At 38.9% G+C, this 17,761-nt stretch overlaps 1 protein-coding gene across 13 annotated transcripts in view; it reads right to left on the bottom strand.

The window, feature by feature from the left end:
- ppfibp2b (PPFIA binding protein 2b) overlaps positions 1–17,761 on the bottom strand; it is a 32,645-nt gene that overhangs the window by 1,830 nt on the left and 13,054 nt on the right. For 5 of the 13 annotated variants that reach the window (XM_088378079.1, XM_088378078.1, XM_088378080.1 and 2 more), the window contains 23 exons: positions 16,579–16,692; positions 13,337–13,483; positions 11,248–11,475; positions 10,347–10,439; positions 8,019–8,130; positions 7,798–7,830; positions 6,899–6,960; positions 6,738–6,813; positions 6,533–6,615; positions 6,217–6,284; positions 6,066–6,128; positions 5,899–5,959; positions 5,686–5,733; positions 4,230–4,389; positions 3,791–3,823; positions 3,029–3,061; positions 2,549–2,684; positions 2,343–2,462; positions 1,771–1,921; positions 1,135–1,246; positions 973–1,061; positions 759–881; positions 68–193 (listed from right to left, as the gene is read on the bottom strand). In XM_088378079.1, coding sequence (XP_088234205.1) covers positions 68–193; positions 759–881; positions 973–1,061; positions 1,135–1,246; positions 1,771–1,921; positions 2,343–2,462; positions 2,549–2,684; positions 3,029–3,061; positions 3,791–3,823; positions 4,230–4,389; positions 5,686–5,733; positions 5,899–5,959; positions 6,066–6,128; positions 6,217–6,284; positions 6,533–6,615; positions 6,738–6,813; positions 6,899–6,960; positions 7,798–7,830; positions 8,019–8,130; positions 10,347–10,439; positions 11,248–11,475; positions 13,337–13,483; positions 16,579–16,692 — 2,271 coding nt within the window. The remainder of the gene's footprint in view (positions 1–67; positions 194–758; positions 882–972; positions 1,062–1,134; positions 1,247–1,770; positions 1,922–2,342; positions 2,463–2,548; positions 2,685–3,028; positions 3,062–3,790; positions 3,824–4,229; positions 4,390–5,685; positions 5,734–5,898; positions 5,960–6,065; positions 6,129–6,216; positions 6,285–6,532; positions 6,616–6,737; positions 6,814–6,898; positions 6,961–7,797; positions 7,831–8,018; positions 8,131–10,346; positions 10,440–11,247; positions 11,476–13,336; positions 13,484–16,578; positions 16,693–17,761) is intronic. The other 8 variants (XM_088378081.1, XM_088378091.1, XM_088378083.1 and 5 more) reach the window with 7 other exon arrangements.

Here is a 17,761-nt window from a genome sequence, read left to right on the forward strand (position 1 = left end):
GAGGCACAAGACACTTAAGTTCATCGTGAAATATTGTGTCATAATTCCACGTGTGAGTAAAACTCACTATTAGTCCTCCGTGAACTCCACTGCCTCTTAGGTTTGGGGCGTATTCTGCCAGATCCACAGATCTCAGCCACTCCATGACTCGATGATTGGACCACTGAACCACCTCGCTGGGAGCAAACTGGTTCTGAACCGCACACATAAACAAACATGGTTACCGCTTTTTACTCATCATTGGCAAATAACTTAAAATCATCTTTAACATCGCCCGGTGAACTTGTTTATAGCAACAGTGGCAGCCAGTAAGCCACTCTGAGTCATAGGAGGGATTGTTAGTTCTTTAGTAGGTACTCCTTTTTTTTATTAGGACCCGAACTGGCATATCCAGACTAAATTTCCTGGTTTCGCTAGTTCTTTTACGTCCATGTAAGAGACCAGAATCTAGGATCTGCAGCATTTATAGTTACAGTCATTATTATTATTATTATCTCTGTTTGAGTCGAGGTCAGTATTTAAGGAATTATTGTAGGAATTCAAAATTTTAACGACTAGGCTTTGGGGCCGAAGAACCAAAATGATTTCCATCGATCAAAAAAGAAAGAGAGGAAAAAGATGAGTTGTTTGACGGACAAAAGTGTGCTTTCTGAGCACTGCCGAGTCAGACTCAATAGGAATACGCAGCAGAGTAAAATGGAAATGTCATCTCATTCATTATTGGTTGTTTTACCAGCATGTACATATTTCTTACTGACCTCAGTGCCGGGCCTGCGTTTGAGGCAGTTCGGGTTGAACTTGTTAACATGTAGAACATGTATGGCGCACTTGATGCTGAGATGATGCAGTTGGCTGGTCACTTTGAGGACCAACAAGTCGTTCTGAAAAGAGAGGTGGAAACGTCAGTGGTTTTACAACAATTTTATATGAATGTTATGCTGATTATGCTATTCAACTTTCTATAGAACGTACCACAGTAAGGTACTGCAACATCTGCCCATCCACTCTTCCTTCACTAAATTGGTCCTTATACTGAGGAAGGCCAATGTCATCCAGCCAGCCTTCGGAACACATGTTGCATTTAAGTTTCAAGTATTATTGTTATTGAGATAAATCCTGGTGTTTTGTACATACGAGTGACCCAGAGGTAATCCAGCTCGGCAGACTTCTCGTGCTGCTTGCTATTAAACGTCTTGATGGCTAAATGGAGTTTCTTCCTATGCAATGGATTTTTCATTCCCATTTCCTAGAGATACGAAAAGATAGAATTTATTTTTCCTTCACAGCTATGTTTGATGGTTAAGAGATGAAATTGCACCTGCAAAAAAAAAACAAAAAAAAAAAACACCATCCTGATGAAAGAGACTGTAGACAAAGCAGAAGGGAGGTGTGAGGAAGATGACATGTTGAAGGCGGAACTAAAGGGTAGGTTGAATTTCAGAGGCAGGTGTTACTAAATGTCAAATGAACAGACAAACAACAACAGTGAAGAGACAGGTACAACTAAAAACAATTAACATGCAGTGCCGAAGATAAGCCTGACAGGTAGAAGAGCAGATGATTCAAAAGACTGGGGATTAGTGATGTTGTGCGTACACAAAATTGTTGGTACCGCTCTGCTAATGAATGATTTCGATAAAAAACTGATGAAACAAAGCCTGGACAAAAAAAAAAAAAAAAAAGCTAAATATTTGTTTCACACTCTTTGCCTTCGGCATCTCTCAACAGAAGGATTTTGGCTCACACCTCATGTGCAAACTGTGTGTGTACCTTTTCTAGATCTTGCGGTGTGGCAGACAATAAAGTTTGACCACTGCTGACCCACTGGTGGGCCATGGTGGCATACTGGCCCAGTCCAATGTCCTCAAGCCATGTACACACTTGCTCTGTGTTCCACCTAGAAAAATGCAGCTTCAGGTCTCTGAAATTCAAATCGGAGAAACAAGATTTTATTTGGATAGGGTATCGTGGAGCTATTGAATCAATTCCAACAGGCACTTGAAGAACATGAGCCGATACAGTACTTTATCAACAAGTTAAAATCACAACACATGTCAAAACAGGCATGCAGAATCACTCAAAATATTAAAGACATGAAAAAAGAAATAATAAAAAAGTTGTAATTCCAGTATAGTCTCAAGGTCGAAAGGTGCAAGTTGATCAGTGTGCAAGATGTTGACTACAGAGTTGATGAATATATTAGTGTGACCCTCCCAGTGTTATAACGCCACATGGCACATCAGTCAGGCAGGAGAAAGTGTGTGTGTGTGTGTGTGTGTGCGTGCGCACGTGCGTTTGCGTCCATGCATGCATATCTTCAAACAGAAATAAATGTCTTGTACCTTATGTACCCTGAACGTGCCTGTCTTGGTCCAGTTGTGTTTCTGGGGACTCCCCTTTTGAACTCAACAAGATCGGGGTCATGTGTTTGAACTGGACTACCTGATTGACTCCGACGAATCCTGCAAAAACCAGTAAAGTTCAAGTAATAAGCACAGAAAATAATTAAATCCATCGAGAAGGCCGTAATTTGACTATGATTACTTACAAGCCCCAGAGCTTCTTTATGCCTCTTTGGCTTTTCCTGTTTTCGGGTGACATAGGAGAGTGCTGCCCAGAGTTCATTTCAGAGGATAGAGGTGACTGCTCTGACAATATACACCCTTCTAGTTGCTCTGAACATTCTATCGAATAGGAACAAAAAAGAGGAACATTAATTAGGCTGTGTGTTACGTTATCATCTGCAGAGTGACTCCTTTAAAATATTTGTCCATTACAATTATAATTAGTTGTTTTGCAACAGACAACCATTCCCATACGGGACATGCACAACTCCAGTCCAATGAGCAAAATGCTTCCACTTTGCTGCATGAACTTCTACAATACTATGGACTCTTTTTGCAATCATATCAACAATATGCACTGGCCATCTACAGATAGATGTACACAATTACTAATTTACGATAAAATGAAAAGCAAGTGTATGTTTGTGTAATAGCGATGCACAGATTAATTATGCAATACCCACCAGTATAGTAAAGATCATACTTTCCAGGAGATCCTGAGCCAGGTTAGTAAAAAGTGAGAAGAAAAAATGAGCGGGCATTAGTCACACCCAAAAGGACCTCTACAGTATGTTGATTGTACAAACAAGCCTTAGGCGGGTGCAATGCCGCTAACTTGATAAAAATGACTCACAAAGTTTGTGATTCATATTTATTCAGCAGATATTCAGAATTATCTGTGCATAAGGCTTCGTCCACAATAGGCATGTTCATATGAGTAGAGGACAAGCTTGAATAATGAGGTCACTCCACACCATGCAGTGTTTGCCCTTAATTTGTTGGCTTGATCGTCTTCACAGCCTAAAACATAACAAGGGAGGTGCTAGAATAAACTCCAGTATCTTCCATGATCTTACTAGCTCACTAAATTGCGTGTAAATGCTATCGTTTGAGTTGCTTTTTAATTCCACAACCCACACTCAAGAATAGATCATGCCGTATGAGGCACAGGGAGCATGGGGCATGTCAGGTAACATACGTGTTTACTTCGGATACTTAATCTAAAAAAAATAATCATATATTTTTAAAGCATGGTGCACTCATTCTTGCTCATTCCTGATATATTCTGTGATGGTCGACACAGTGTAGGCATTGCAAAAGACTCTGGCTCGGAGCTGGAAATGCATCCTCCACAAATAATGGACACAGATTTGCTGATAAAATGTCTTTGTGATTTCCTTTTCATGAAGATGAATTTCTGGTTTACCAAGTGGAGCATACAGTACCTAAAACTGGAGCACTGGCACTCCTGAAGCGAACTGTAGCCATAAACAAGGAAACAGAAAAGTCCAACAGCAAAGCAGGCAGGAAGATAAGAAAGAGCACAAGTGGAAAGCAGTTGAAGCAGCAGTTAAGTGACAGACTTGCTCAGTCAGATGTTACCTGCAATCAAACCTAAACACTCTATTTATTATTTCCAATTTATTTATTGTTTGCTTTAGTTTAGCCGCTGCCCACTGGTGTTCAGTAAATCGAAGAAAAGTAGTGGATACTTCAAATCCAGTGACAGTTAAAAACAGAAAGACAACAACAAAATAACAAGGATATAGTCAATACATAGGAATTGGGCATCCGCTCATTATTGGTTATAAAATATTCGAGTAGATGATCCAAATTTGAAAGCAGTTAAAGAGCAGATTGTATGAAACCAAAGATGAAACTCACTCAGACTGTAGTCCTGGTCGTGGCTACAGACAGGCGAGAGCCTTACAGGAGATAAATATTCTTCTCTTTCTCTGTCACCGTTCATCTTGGTCCTTCGCTCACTTTTTCCACACAGCTTCCCTGGCAGCGTCTGGTACTTGTTCAACTCCATTAGAGCATTCTGCCAAAGACAAATGTTTCTTTTAAAATGGCAGGCTGAACATTTTGTCAAATGAACTGCCATAGCCTCAAGAGTGTTTCGAGGATATAGCAAGGTGTAGCTTCTTTTCCGATGTGCAGTGAACATGCCTCTATGCTAATTCTGATGAGTGCAAATATGTCAAGTGTTCGCCTTTGTCAGCACACAACACATCCAATTTGATCATGATAATGACGTGATGTTGTACTGTTGCATAACAGGAGGGTGCATGTGGGATGCTGCACCCAAGTCATTGGGGCTAGGAGTAAATAACAGGAGAAAGGCCAACAGAAAAAAAGAGCTGGGAGGCAGTCATGATGTTAAACACTTCTGACAGCTACTTCATGTGGATTTCTCCCCTTGTGTCTGTGTGCGCGTGTGTGAATGTGCGTCATAAACAAGATCATACACTGTATCATTATGGAAAGGGAATTTATCCGCTTGGCCTGTCAAATGTAAGAAAAACTATTCCATAAAATAATTGTTAGTAAGTTTTTAACAGTTATATCTAGAGTACACAAGAAGGGTGTGATTAATTCATCAGTCAAGCAATGAGCAAGATCTATTAGTTCTGCCGAATTCTTAATTACATTGTATTTATTGATTCTCTTTCCAACATTCTGGGAAGACTTTTTCACAGGTTAATGCCCCAGTGTAGAACGGAAGTTTTAATGCTGGTTGAATGAGTCTGATGTGGAAGAACCTGACTAGCCTTTGCACCATTTCTGGTTGTAATGGTTTTATTCATGAACAGAAGTATCTATATTAGTCAACACATTTTTACTACATTTGTTAATCAGGGATGCAAGGAAACATTTTGAGATAATTTTTTTTCGCGCTGATTCCGAATCAGGCTGACGATGAAACGAATGTGGTTCAGACATCTTATCAACTGCTTTTGTAATTAATGCTTCAACTTGTTAAAATAGCTTATGGACACCCTATAAAATATGGAACACTTTTATTTACAACAGCAGTAGTCATTTGGCAATGCTAACAAAGTCCTACATGGACATGTGCAAGGTCTCTGAACTTTAATTTCTGTAGCAAAATATACTATAATAATAATAATAAGAATTATTGCAGCCTGGAACAGAAGCTCAAGAAAAAAAATGAGAACCCTAAGTGACCTTATGTGGCAGTTTCCTCAGTTCACTGAAGAGTGTCCCTGTTTTTTTTTTTTCTTTTTCCCCAAACACTGTTATGCAATCAACAACTGTAAATTCTGTTTCTAAAGCAGCGTGTTAGATTGTGTTATGCCATGCAGTAGACCAGTACCTCTCCCCCTACGTCTGATTCACTTTCATCTGGCAGGACCTCTACGGGCTAGCGCCCACGCAAATACACACATGCAAGCAGAAAGAACAAATTAAATTTGCATGTTAAAAAGCAGGACATCTATGAGTACACTAACAATGCCTCATATTGATTAGTTCAATTAGAATAACAGCAGAATGGCAGTCAAACAGGATCAGAACAAATTGTGGGAACCTTTTGTAGAGATCTGCTTTGCAATTCCTCAAGACTGCTTGACTGCAACCTGCGCTGATGCCTGAAGAAAAGGACAAGTTCATATATATTTATGTATCATTCCAACGTCATCATCCTTTCTTTTTTGTACATGCGATCAATGAAAGACAAAGGGGGGAAAACCTCACCATGATCCATTTAAGAAGGTTGTATCGCCAGTAGAAAGTGATATGTCCATAGAGTTCTGAAAACTGAAATAAATAGCACGCAAAACATGTATGAGATCCACAGTCATGCAAGATACCAAAGCGATGGATATGTTACGTGTTAGGAGTATACCATGAATCTAGGTCTCTCTGGTAAGGTGATGAGGATAACATAAGTGGCGAAGATCCTCTTGATGACATCTATGGAAAAACAAAATCTTTTGTCATCATTCATAAAATGTCCATCCAATTTACATTCCACATTGGAGTCTTTCCGGGCAGACTCAAGGTTACATGAGCAACCATGCCCTCTTAAATAAAAATGGTTTCCCCCTTGAAAAATAGTGCTATTGTATAGAAAAGGAGAATTTTTTTTTTTGCTATGTAATAAAAAACAATATGAACATTTTAACTTTTTTGAGGTTATTTTGGATGCTTTATGGCCTTACCTCTGACCTGTAGATATCACAATGGGCTTTGTGTGCAATGGCTCTGACTTTTAAACTGCCACTCAGCTCCTCTTCACTGCTTCCTGGATGGTAGAAAAAATAAATAAAAAGAAGAGAAAAGAAAACTGTAACATGTGAACGTTAACTAGGTTCTACTCAGTAAGGCACAAACTGTATTCAGTACTTAACCAGGTGATATTCTTACCATGTGTGAGTGCCATGAGCTCATTAATCTTTCGATACTGGCCAACCAGATTTGTCAGCTCCTCTATACGGCGCGTCTGTTGATGCAAACCAGTTGGGGAGTTTGAATTCTCAAATTATGCCAGTGATCATCTTTCAAATCGTACAAATGTATTTTATTACCTTTTCATCGTTTGAAGCTAAAAGAGACTCCATCCCCACCTTCAGCCTCTGGTATTCCTGATCTGAAAACATGAGCCATGCAAGTGAATTTCATAAATCCAAGCTCATGTCAAGTTCATTAAAACATCTGATGTCTGACTGGATGATGTTTGTGAGAGATATGACAACCATGCTAATATGACGCAGCAAACAAAACAAATGCATGCTGACGGGAAGTGCAACCACCTGTCATTGGAGACAAAAACGAACTGTGAAATTAATTTCACGATGTTGGCGTACTTTAAAAAAAAAAAATGCAAGGCAGCAAAACTATCTTCTATGATGTCACGTAGAGGACAAAGATAGGAATAAACCACTGCCTTAGTTCACTGCCATCCCAGTTAAAAACGATATCTGATGTTTATAGCCATCAATGGCAGTGAATAAATTAATCGTCCAATTAACCTGTAAAGCCAAACAGTGACTTGCAGATTAACATGCAGAATGGAAATTACAACCATGACAACAAACATATGAAACAGTTTCTTTAAAGACTGATCTTTTTGCAATAAAAGAGGCTACATTTCTCAGACAAAACACAGGTTTTGTTATAAAGTGTTTATCTTTTGATTCATTGACTAGGCATATGACTCAAGAAATTTTGCTGTGGCCTAATCTCAAACTGATGTAACTGTAATAATCAAATATCATACTTTTATGCACCTTAAATTGGTAATTGCCATGACTTTACAAAGTAGTGGAATTGAGACTCAAGTTGTGGGAAGTAGTTATAGTAAAACAATCTAGTGGGGAAGAGTAACATTCAGACTCAACAACAGTAAACACAGAAATTGTGCCGGTCCAACAGACATGAGCTGAATGGGAAAGAGCTCAACGACAAAAGGGCGGTCTTGTCTTACATTTGTTTATCAGATGTTTGATGTACACCTCCTCTACAGCAGAGGGCAGCATAAAATCAAGAAAAAGCCAAAAACACAGCAAAGGATGGATAAGTTGTTCAGTTAGTTGAAACACAAGTAATTCAAGTTGACAGACGTGCATACACACACTCACACACATTAACAATATTCTCCCTGAACTGTAGATTCGATGTGACAGTCAGGCTGACATCAGCATGTACCTCTCTCTGCGTTGTCATTGGCTGTGCTGCCTCTGGCCAGAAGTTGGGTGTGTAGGCATTCAATCTCAGCATCTTTGGAGGCAAGGAGCTGCTGCAGGTCTGAAATTTCAGCCTGTGGAAGCAGATGAGCAGAAGAAAATCATTAAGTCAGTCTTCCGTATCTTTGGACACCATTTTTAGCATGCTTTCATTACAAAAAGGAAACCCCGCAATGATCAGCAAAATTAGTCCATGTATACAAATTTAAAGAAACAGGCTTTGCTGCCATGGCTGCCAGAGGTCATGGGTCCTCCAAAAAGGATAATGACCCAATCAACAAAACTTAAAAAAAAAAACTATTCCACTGTACTATTTAACCATGCAAATGTACCTCCTCATATTATTACATACACTGTCCACAACAAATGGATGGATCATTCATTTTAAGTTCATTGCTTGAAGTTTATTGATGAACAGCACTTTCTTTTCTGTAATTCAATTTAATCTTGGATATTCATTTCAAGAAAGGTAAAAGAGGCTAAGAGGATGAGCCCAAATATCAACAGTTCCTAAGGACTCCAGGGTAAGTTGCAGAATATGTTTATATTTTTTTGTTAGTTCAGCAGCAATGTTCAATAAGTTTTTCAAAATCAATGACAACATTTTTTGGTTGACAATGTTTGGCTGTCATTCATGTTATGTCACTGTTATTAGGCTACATTCACGCTGCAGATCAATCCCGACTTTTTTGCCCATATGCAACCTGAATATGATTTTTAAAAGACAGTCCGAACGTCTCAATTGCGATTTTATTTTTTTAAATCTCACTTGGGCCACTCTGATATATGGTCTGTGATCAGATCTGTTTGAGATTTTTTGGAATGTGCCCACAGTCTGAACAGCCAGGTGGCATACATCTGACCTAAACGTCGTCATGCGCTCCGTGCAGGCAGCCAGACAAACTGCTGGGGAGGGAGAGAGACTGTTTTGATTGTCTGTGAACCCACATTGTCTTTTTCTGAGAAAGTCCCTGTCCCGTGGCAATCATATGAAAATGCTTGCGTAACATGAATAACGAAATTAGTGGTTCTCTAATTTTGTACAAGTTCCACTTAAAAAATACCATGTCTGGATAAAGAAACAGCAATCAAGGGTTTGTATTGTAAAGTGATAAACACGCATTTCAAATCCTTGCAAAGATTAGAAAGAGGTGGAAAAGCGCACACAAGAGCACCGCTAAAAAAGGAAGGTTGGAAAGGGAACACAAAAAAAGAGCCAGAAAAGCAGGAGCCAGGAAAAGTAAGAGGCGGCACCTGTGCGCTGCGCCATCGCTCTTCCCACTGTTGCTTCTCCAGCTGTGTGTGCCCCACAGTCAGCTTGAGACTGGAGAGCTGAGTCATGAGCGACTGGTAACACACATGGAGTGAGTAAGAGATAGAGAGCTAGAGGGGAGAGAAAGAATGGACACAAACACACACACACAGGAAGAGAGTAATGATGGAGGAGATTGCAAAATGTCGAGAACAGTGGAGCAGAAAAGGAGACAGCAGGCCACATGGAGGGGTTTATAGAGAAGACAGCAGATAGTACAGGAAAAAGGAGGGGGAGAAGGAAGCAATGTGAGCACAGAGGATGCAATGACACTGAAAAAATTGTTAGGTGGAAGAGAGCGAATTGCACATACATACAGTTAACACTCTTTAACGTGACTGCTTTAGGATTTTTATATATTTAGTTATTTTATCGCTCTGTTTGTACTAGACACTGACACAAAAATAAATGGTATTTTTAAAAACTATTTACACTGCTGACCCTTCTTCAGAAAGCCTTCTTTTATGGTGAATTCAGAAAATTCATTCTAATATCTTATTACAACAGATGACAGATGCAATTTGAAATAAACTCTAGCAGCAAACACATTTTAGTCGCTGCCAAAATGATTGACTACACTGTTATTTTCCCATGAGTTACGTTCTCTCGATTAGAAAAGGTGAACAGAACTATGAACTGAACAAGTACATTTTAAAATTTGTGAAGTGAACTTTGTGTAGAAAACGAACTTCCCCAACACAGCCTGTGATGATCGTTACCTGAGCACTTAGGCACTGCGATGTCATTTTCACTTAAGAAATAAAAAAGCCGTCCCCTGAGATGGATAAAAACGGGTGGGTTTTTCTGCCCAATTCATATTTCACAAATGCAATAATAAACAGAATACTACGTTTAGACTTGTGGAGATGCAGAGATCATATTGTAAAGACATTTTTTGAATTGACGTCCCCTTTAATATAGTTTCGTATACCATTACAGTCCTGATCAATTGTGTATCATGCATGGACTGTAATGTACCTTGGTGACTCGAAGTTGCCTCTCATACTGTCCCTTCTCTTCCTCCAACTCCTCCACTTTATTCTTGAGTTTCTTCACTTCTTGCAAAAAATCCTACGGGAAAAACAGGTTTAATTAAACCCAAAATGATTCACCAATAAAATTATTGGGACGGAGGGGGTGGGGGTGTACAAATGGGTAATTCTGTTGCCAAACTGTGCACATGCTAAGATGGAAGGGAATTCAAAGAGCAGGTTAACACATTGCAGTTGTGAAGGTCTCCCCAGTCAGAAACAGTGGTTAATGCAGGAACCAGGATCTCCCATAAAGACCCACCAGCACGTGCGGTTATCAAAAAGAGTTGGAAATTAGAACCCTTCAAAGTGATCATATATATGAGCATGAAGAGGCTGCACATCTTATACACCAATGGCAATTTTTAATTTATAAGTTAATCATTCTGTTTCTATATCAAAATATTTTCATTTATTGGATAAGTACTTTCCTACAAACCTGGTTAGTTCAAAAATTCTGTCATGCAAGTAATACACACAACATATTAAGCCACACGATCACTTTAAGAGAAATGCTATATTTTATATGGTGCTGTGACCTGGAACACAATTGCGACAGTTAATAAATAGTAATTAATACTGTTTGGAGTTGCTATGGATATTTGCTATCACCTCAAAGAATGGAAGCATGAGGAAAACCATAAGTCTCCATTTCTGCAAGAACATCCCAAAGAAATGAACACGACAGACACGGCAACAATTGTTAGTTTTTCTGGAAAATGTTCTATACCAGGTTTGGACTGGTTAAAGGGGGAGAGGCGAAGATTTGTGTGTGTGTGTGTGTGGGGGGGGGGGGGGGGGGGGTGGCAGTAGCGGGTAAGAAGCAGTCATCCATGAAGTCTCCCTACATTTGTAGTCAGTGCTCCGTTGTGCTTCCAAGAACTGAGACCACACAGGCTCAGGTTTGTGCTGCTCAGCCCGACCACAGGGCTGTGACCCTGGGCTTGGTCAGCACGTGGCTCTCCACGCTGGGTGTCACCATCTTCCAGGGCCCGCTTCTCCTGAATGCGAGTGCTGATTTCCTCTTGAAACCTGCACATCTGCTCCTGGAGCTCACTAATGAGATTTACCACGCACTGGGAGGAAGGAGCCAATGAACCATGGCAGGCAAGTCAAGGGTGGTGGTAGAGCAGGAAATTGTTGAAATAAAGAAAAATACAAATGAAGCAGTCAGTTGCAAGGTCATAAAATGTGAATCTAGGACTTTTTTGCTTCCCTCGCAACCCAAGGAAATATGGCTGACCTGCCTACTGTCAAAGAGAAAAACAATCCCAAAGACGTGAAAACAAGTACTGTGACAATGTATTATGAAATCTGTCAAATTTACTGTGCAACTGAAACCTTCCAAGTTTCTTGAAGTGAAAAACCAACAATTATTTAGCATTTTTCTCGTGATTGATTATGGTGATAGTTTGTTGTTGCTCTTTGATTGCTAGACTGGGACAGTTCCTGGGGAAAAAGCTGAGAAATCATAATTACAAATGAAATTTTCAAGAACTAGAGGTACTATGTTACATTAAGCACGCACACACAAAGTGGAAAAAAAAAATAGCTGAAAAACAATTAATCACTCATCTTGAAATGACAAATCTATATCTTTCCGTTTCTTCAATGAGATTGCTGGATTGGGGAAAAAAATGAGCACCAAACAACCTCTGGTGCTTATTTGAGGACCTCTGCAAAATTTGTATGTACGCATGTGAACGCAAACGTACAGTATGTATCCAATAAGCTCAATTAAAGAATAGCAGAAGGTTAGGCCTTTTAGTAAAAGTGGCCATTAGGTTAATAGTCTAATAGAAAATAGCTAGATTCATTCAACATAATATGAATTTGGCCAGAAATAGAAAATGCACAGTGAAAGTACTGCTCGGTGCATTTTGGTTGTAATCAGTTTTAGTATTTGTTTGTTGTTCCCTTGTAAGTGTGTATACTGAGCAACACTTTCTGCAGCTGAGTGAACAAGCAAATATGGGCCAAAGTGACATTTACGCTCTAAATATTAATACGTGCACACATTCCAGTTATGTTTAATAATACTCCACCCTCCACACATCATTCATGACGTCATCATTTGGTGACCAATGTAGTCAGCAGTGCAGATTTGCTGGCTAAAATCCCCTGGCAATGGCTCTGGATGCCATGTGATGTCGTAACATTCACACACGTCCTCACTACAATTGAGGCTTTGTGGCAGATTGGAAGAGCAGTGAATGCCACACAAGACAAGCAAAACAGCGTTAACAATATTGGTTAAGGCATATTTTAGTCAGTGTTTGTGTGTTACACTTCCCACTAACTAAATAAATGCGCATTATTACAGTACATTTAAAGCAGAGAAACTGAGGGGCTCCAGTCCAGACTAACACTATTTACTCAGAGCACCATGGCCAATAACTGAAAATTTTAATGGCACTGGAAGAAAATTTGGGAGCGCACATAGCAAATTAACTTGCAAAGTAAAGATTTGCATATGCTTTTTCACTTGATTACTAATAAGCACCCGGAGGAACTTTATCCATCCAACGGTTGACATCAAGCAAACATGAGATTTGTGTCAAGCATTCAAATATATAACAACCCCATCAAAGGTTCTTGTAAGATGCAGAAAAATTTCGTCCAATCAAAATGAATAAAAAAGCGGATTCTTACAAGCAATACAGGATACCTATTCCCTCAAAGGTAAAACAAAAAAAAACAAACAAATATTACACATTTGTATACAAATAGACAGGATAAACCATTATGTTGGAACTCAAGCTCCCTTCAAGCAGGATCTAAATGTTATGATGACCATATAATGTCATAATCTCAACCAAACACCATGTTTAGCCTCATTATTACTATGTTGGTATATTTAAAAGTACATAATGATTAAAGTTAAAAAAGCACGCACGCACGCACACACATACATACATATAGCAGAACTTTGCCTACCTCTGCTTTGTTCTGGTTTGTGTCCATGGGATCTTGCGGATGTGTGTTCTGCGTTTCCTCAATGCTAACCAACTTCAGTTTCAGGTATGAGACCTCATCCATCAGATCTAACTTCTGAGTTTCCAGAGACGTCCTGCTCACCAGTTCCTGAGAAAAACAAATACATAGAATCAATAAGATGAGTTGGAAAAAAAGCAAAAATACACAAAGATAAGAGACATAATGTACCACAGCGAAGACTGGAGACGTTTAGGCGTTCCTAAGTTCAGTGTTCTTCCCACACTGAGAAATCAGACTTGACTGGGGACCCAGACCCCATGAAGCTAAATATACACACACTCATACACAGGCAAGTCAAGGGCTCTATTAATAAAACTCGATGCCTCCATGGTATGGCAGACAAAAAAAAACAAAGTGTGTGAAAGCAAAAATTGATGGTGGGCACAAAATTGTGTATGTATGTCATCTCTCCAGAGTCTCTGACCACGAGTGTTTTCATTTGCTCTTCGGAAGTAATCTCAATTCTTCTTTTTAAAATCTAATTTAAATATCCATGGATTATCTTTTTTAAAAACTCTGATAACCAATGTCTTGCTCCAGCTAATTGGAAAAATGATACTTATGTTAGCAGACATCATTGTAGGAGGAACCAGGGAGATCACACATATTAGGTAAAATGCAGAAAATTATTTTAGCTTTCAGGTATTATCATTTCTTTTGGTGTTTTGGCCCGGGTTTCTTCCTTTTTGAGTTTCAGTTTTGGCCTAGAGTTTTCATTTTGATGCATCCTCCTCACCCTAACACCTCCTGTATATCTTGCAAGGTTGTCATCACAATGAAAAAACATCAACAAATGTAATCTAGACAAGCTATACATTTCACACTAATAAAGGATTGAAAGAAGGCCACAGTACCAGTAATTGCAAAAAGTGAAGAAGAAAAAAAGTGTGCAATGACTAGGGATGAGAATTGAGAACCGGTTCTTCTCGTTGAGAACCTACGTTACCAATTGAGCAAAACGTTTAACTGAGGAATGTCATCGTGCAGTGACAAAGTTAAAGGCTTGCACCCATTTGCCTCCGTAGAAGCCCCTGATTTTCGATAGGTGATGATTTCTATTGTAGGAGAATGTTTGCATTCTTCACTCTTAGGTTTATAATGTCATATTTACATTTATAAAACAAAATGATCATAATCGGTGTGTATGTGTGTCTTTTTTTTCCCCCCAAATGAGAATCGATGAGAATTGAAAAAATCGAATCATTGAACGGAATCGAAAATGGAATCGTAAAAATTACATTGCAAATACACTCCATACCCTGTTGTTTTTTTCTTCTTCTATATTTACCTCCAGAAAAAGAGGTGCTTGGATTAAAGTAACTCTTGATAGGGTCACAGGTTCATTGTGGCCATTGTAGCATGGCTTTGCTGTTAAAATGCCGTTTGGAACAAAAGTGTTGATTTTTACTCACATAGTTTTCTTCCCTTTTTATAGCAGGTCTCCAAGAATCTTAAACCCTCTTTACATTAAAAAAGCAGACAGGCCTTAACTGCAAGGGGCTTTCCCACATCAACATCAGAATTACAACTGGCCCAGAGGGAGGGAAGGGAATTTCTGCATGGAGCGAAGCTCCCCTCTAACTCGCTACACTTCTAAGCTTCTGATTATCACGTCGAACACCATGAACACATCACCAACACCAGAGATGACATTTGAAACCAACCATATCCTAATAATAACATTCATACCGCAGTGATGGTGAAGCTGCAGATTTTCCAGCATGCTTGGCAGCACTTTTTGTACAAAGTTAATCGTTTCTGCTTCTTGCTTGAAAAATCAAAGACAAAAATGAAACGAAAGAGCAAGAGGAACATTTGAAGATTGAATGTTGGCTCCTACCCAAATGAGAATGTAGCAAGAGCAGTTATTCACAGACAACTCTTCAAATGCAAGGACTGTAGAAGTGTGAAAATTTGCATTATGGATAAGTGATATAATGGGTGATTTTCAAAATCAACAGCTTTAAATTTGTCAGGCTCATTAATTGAAGAGATTACAAATCCATGTTGGATGTCTACAAGAAACATCAGTTTTAGCTTATCACAGTGAGCTCACTAAGACTCCAAATGAAGAGCACATGGCAAATAAAATCAGCACCACAGCCACACTCAGACATACAGCTAAAAACCCCAAATGATCCCAGCACGACACACACACACACACACACACACACACAGTATTTACGTAGCAATGACAGCTGTCCGTTCATTTGTAATCTAACACCAGTCTCACTTAGAGCAGGATAATCAGCAGTGTTAAAACCTAATTTATCAGGAATCTGTGGCCATAAGTGTGCCATGCTAACCCATAATGAGAACAACCATGTAACAAACTTTCACCCTTTACGTCTTTTCACCAGCTTTTACAGATCTCCGAAATAAACAATTTGTTCTGTAATTTAACAGATGGCACCGTTAATTGATTAGAGCATTCACTTGAAAAAGTGATGACACAGAATGAATTATCGATTAACTCTGATAAAAATTTGCTATTGATGAATGCAATCAATAGATTGTTTTTGAAGTGTGGTCTCCAAAAACAAAAGACAAGAGTTAAACAGAAAAGTTGTTGTTTTGTATCATATATTTCCACATTCACAATTTAATTTAATTTGATAATAATAGTGCCCGATTACAACAATGAACTTCTCGTATGAGCACATTTACGTGATCCCAACCTCATTTACGCCATGGTAGGATTGTGATTCATCGTTTTCTTTTGATACAGTAAAAACTTGCTAAAAACAGATATAAACAGTAGTTCAGTGGGATATGTATTCAAATGTGAGATTTTACTTTTACTGCTGACAATGCAGAAGACAAAGGATCCATTGTAATGTTTGAACAGAGAAGAGATTCACTGGTAAACTCAGTTGTGCTATTGTTGAGCCTGGCATGGCCATGCTCAAACGTTTGCCTCAACGATGAGGTCAAAAACATTTGCGGCGATGGAGATACGAAATATAACTATTTAGTATAAAATCTTAAATTCAATTTCTTGAAACTGCCAATCAATTGCCAACAATTTGGCAATTTATTATTCATACATGTTTTGGCTATATTTATGGCTGAATCACTTGCTTATTAAAATTGTATAGGATCTAGTGTAAATAAAGTCATTCATGGTTTTGGACCCACAAAGAAGTTTTTGTATGTGTCAGCTTTCCCCGTGTCTGTGTTACCTGTTGCAGCATCTCCTCAGTGAAGGCTAGTTTCCGTCTGTGTTCCTCAAGGGAGCTTTCTAGATCTCTGATCTTCTCCCCTTGGGCCTCCACCTGGTCCGTCAGTACACTTACCTAAAGGTGGCACAATTATTTATTATTACATTTACACAGTAGAAGTAGTCAATGAACAGAAAACGTCTAAATACACCGTTTTACCAGCTTGCATAACAACATTCCCTTGTTCTGGTCAACAAAAAAAGATAATATCAAACATGAGATTCCTCAACTCAACAACACCATTCTATTATTCAGCAAGTCTATAGCGAAGGAATCTGAGCTAGACATTTACAATAATCCCCATGACATGACACTCACATCCTGCCAAGCCTACAAATTACAGACATGCAAACAGACAGACACATACCACTTTCTAAGAAATTGTGTGGAATTCCTCCTCAGTAGCTGATTCACTGTCACTTCAACTCCCATTAGAGTCAACCCCGCAGCCATTTTCTAACCTAAGGCACGCTTGTTAAAAGGACAGTGTGTATGTAGACAGTTTCGATTCATTCATTTTAAAAATCCACGAATAATTATCCAGTAGTATGCAAAAAATATATGTTCTATCAACATGCATTGTTTGATATAATTGTAGGTCTGGTCGTGCATGCACTTTGACCTTTGGTCATTACATTCTAGTATAGCCCAAAATTCTACACATTTATTTTAATGTGAAGCTCCTTTTTCATGAACTGTCTCATGGTTGATTACAAATAGTCTGATGCATGTTCTTTTTTTCCACTAGGTGTTAAAACAAAAGCACAAATGATGTACACACAAGTAGGCCTGTAAGTGAAGCAGGTGAGAGCTGCACACAGACAATCTGGAAAAACAAGTTCAGCAACCGTGTTCACATAAAAACAATGAGAATTCCATTTTGTCAGTTTTGTGTTTGGTTTGTGCACAAAAAAATACACCAAGCTGATTCATATCAATTTAGAGGTGAACATTGTAATGATCAAAGCTGCATAAAGTACCTATTAAGGTGAAAGAAGTGTCTGGTGACTATGTCATCTGGTGTTAACAGCAACCAGTGAATGCAAGTACATGCTTGAATGGGTCAAAGGCGTTCAGGCATGTTTTATTTGGAGCAACGTATAATCTTCACAACCAGGAACTCAGATGTGTATCAAGTGTGGCA

The sequence above is a fragment of the Syngnathus floridae genome, chromosome 6, assembly GCF_059516105.1.
Source record: "Syngnathus floridae isolate MCC-2025c chromosome 6, RoL_Sflo_1.0, whole genome shotgun sequence".
In the NCBI taxonomy this organism is placed as follows: Eukaryota; Metazoa; Chordata; class Actinopteri; order Syngnathiformes; family Syngnathidae; genus Syngnathus; species Syngnathus floridae.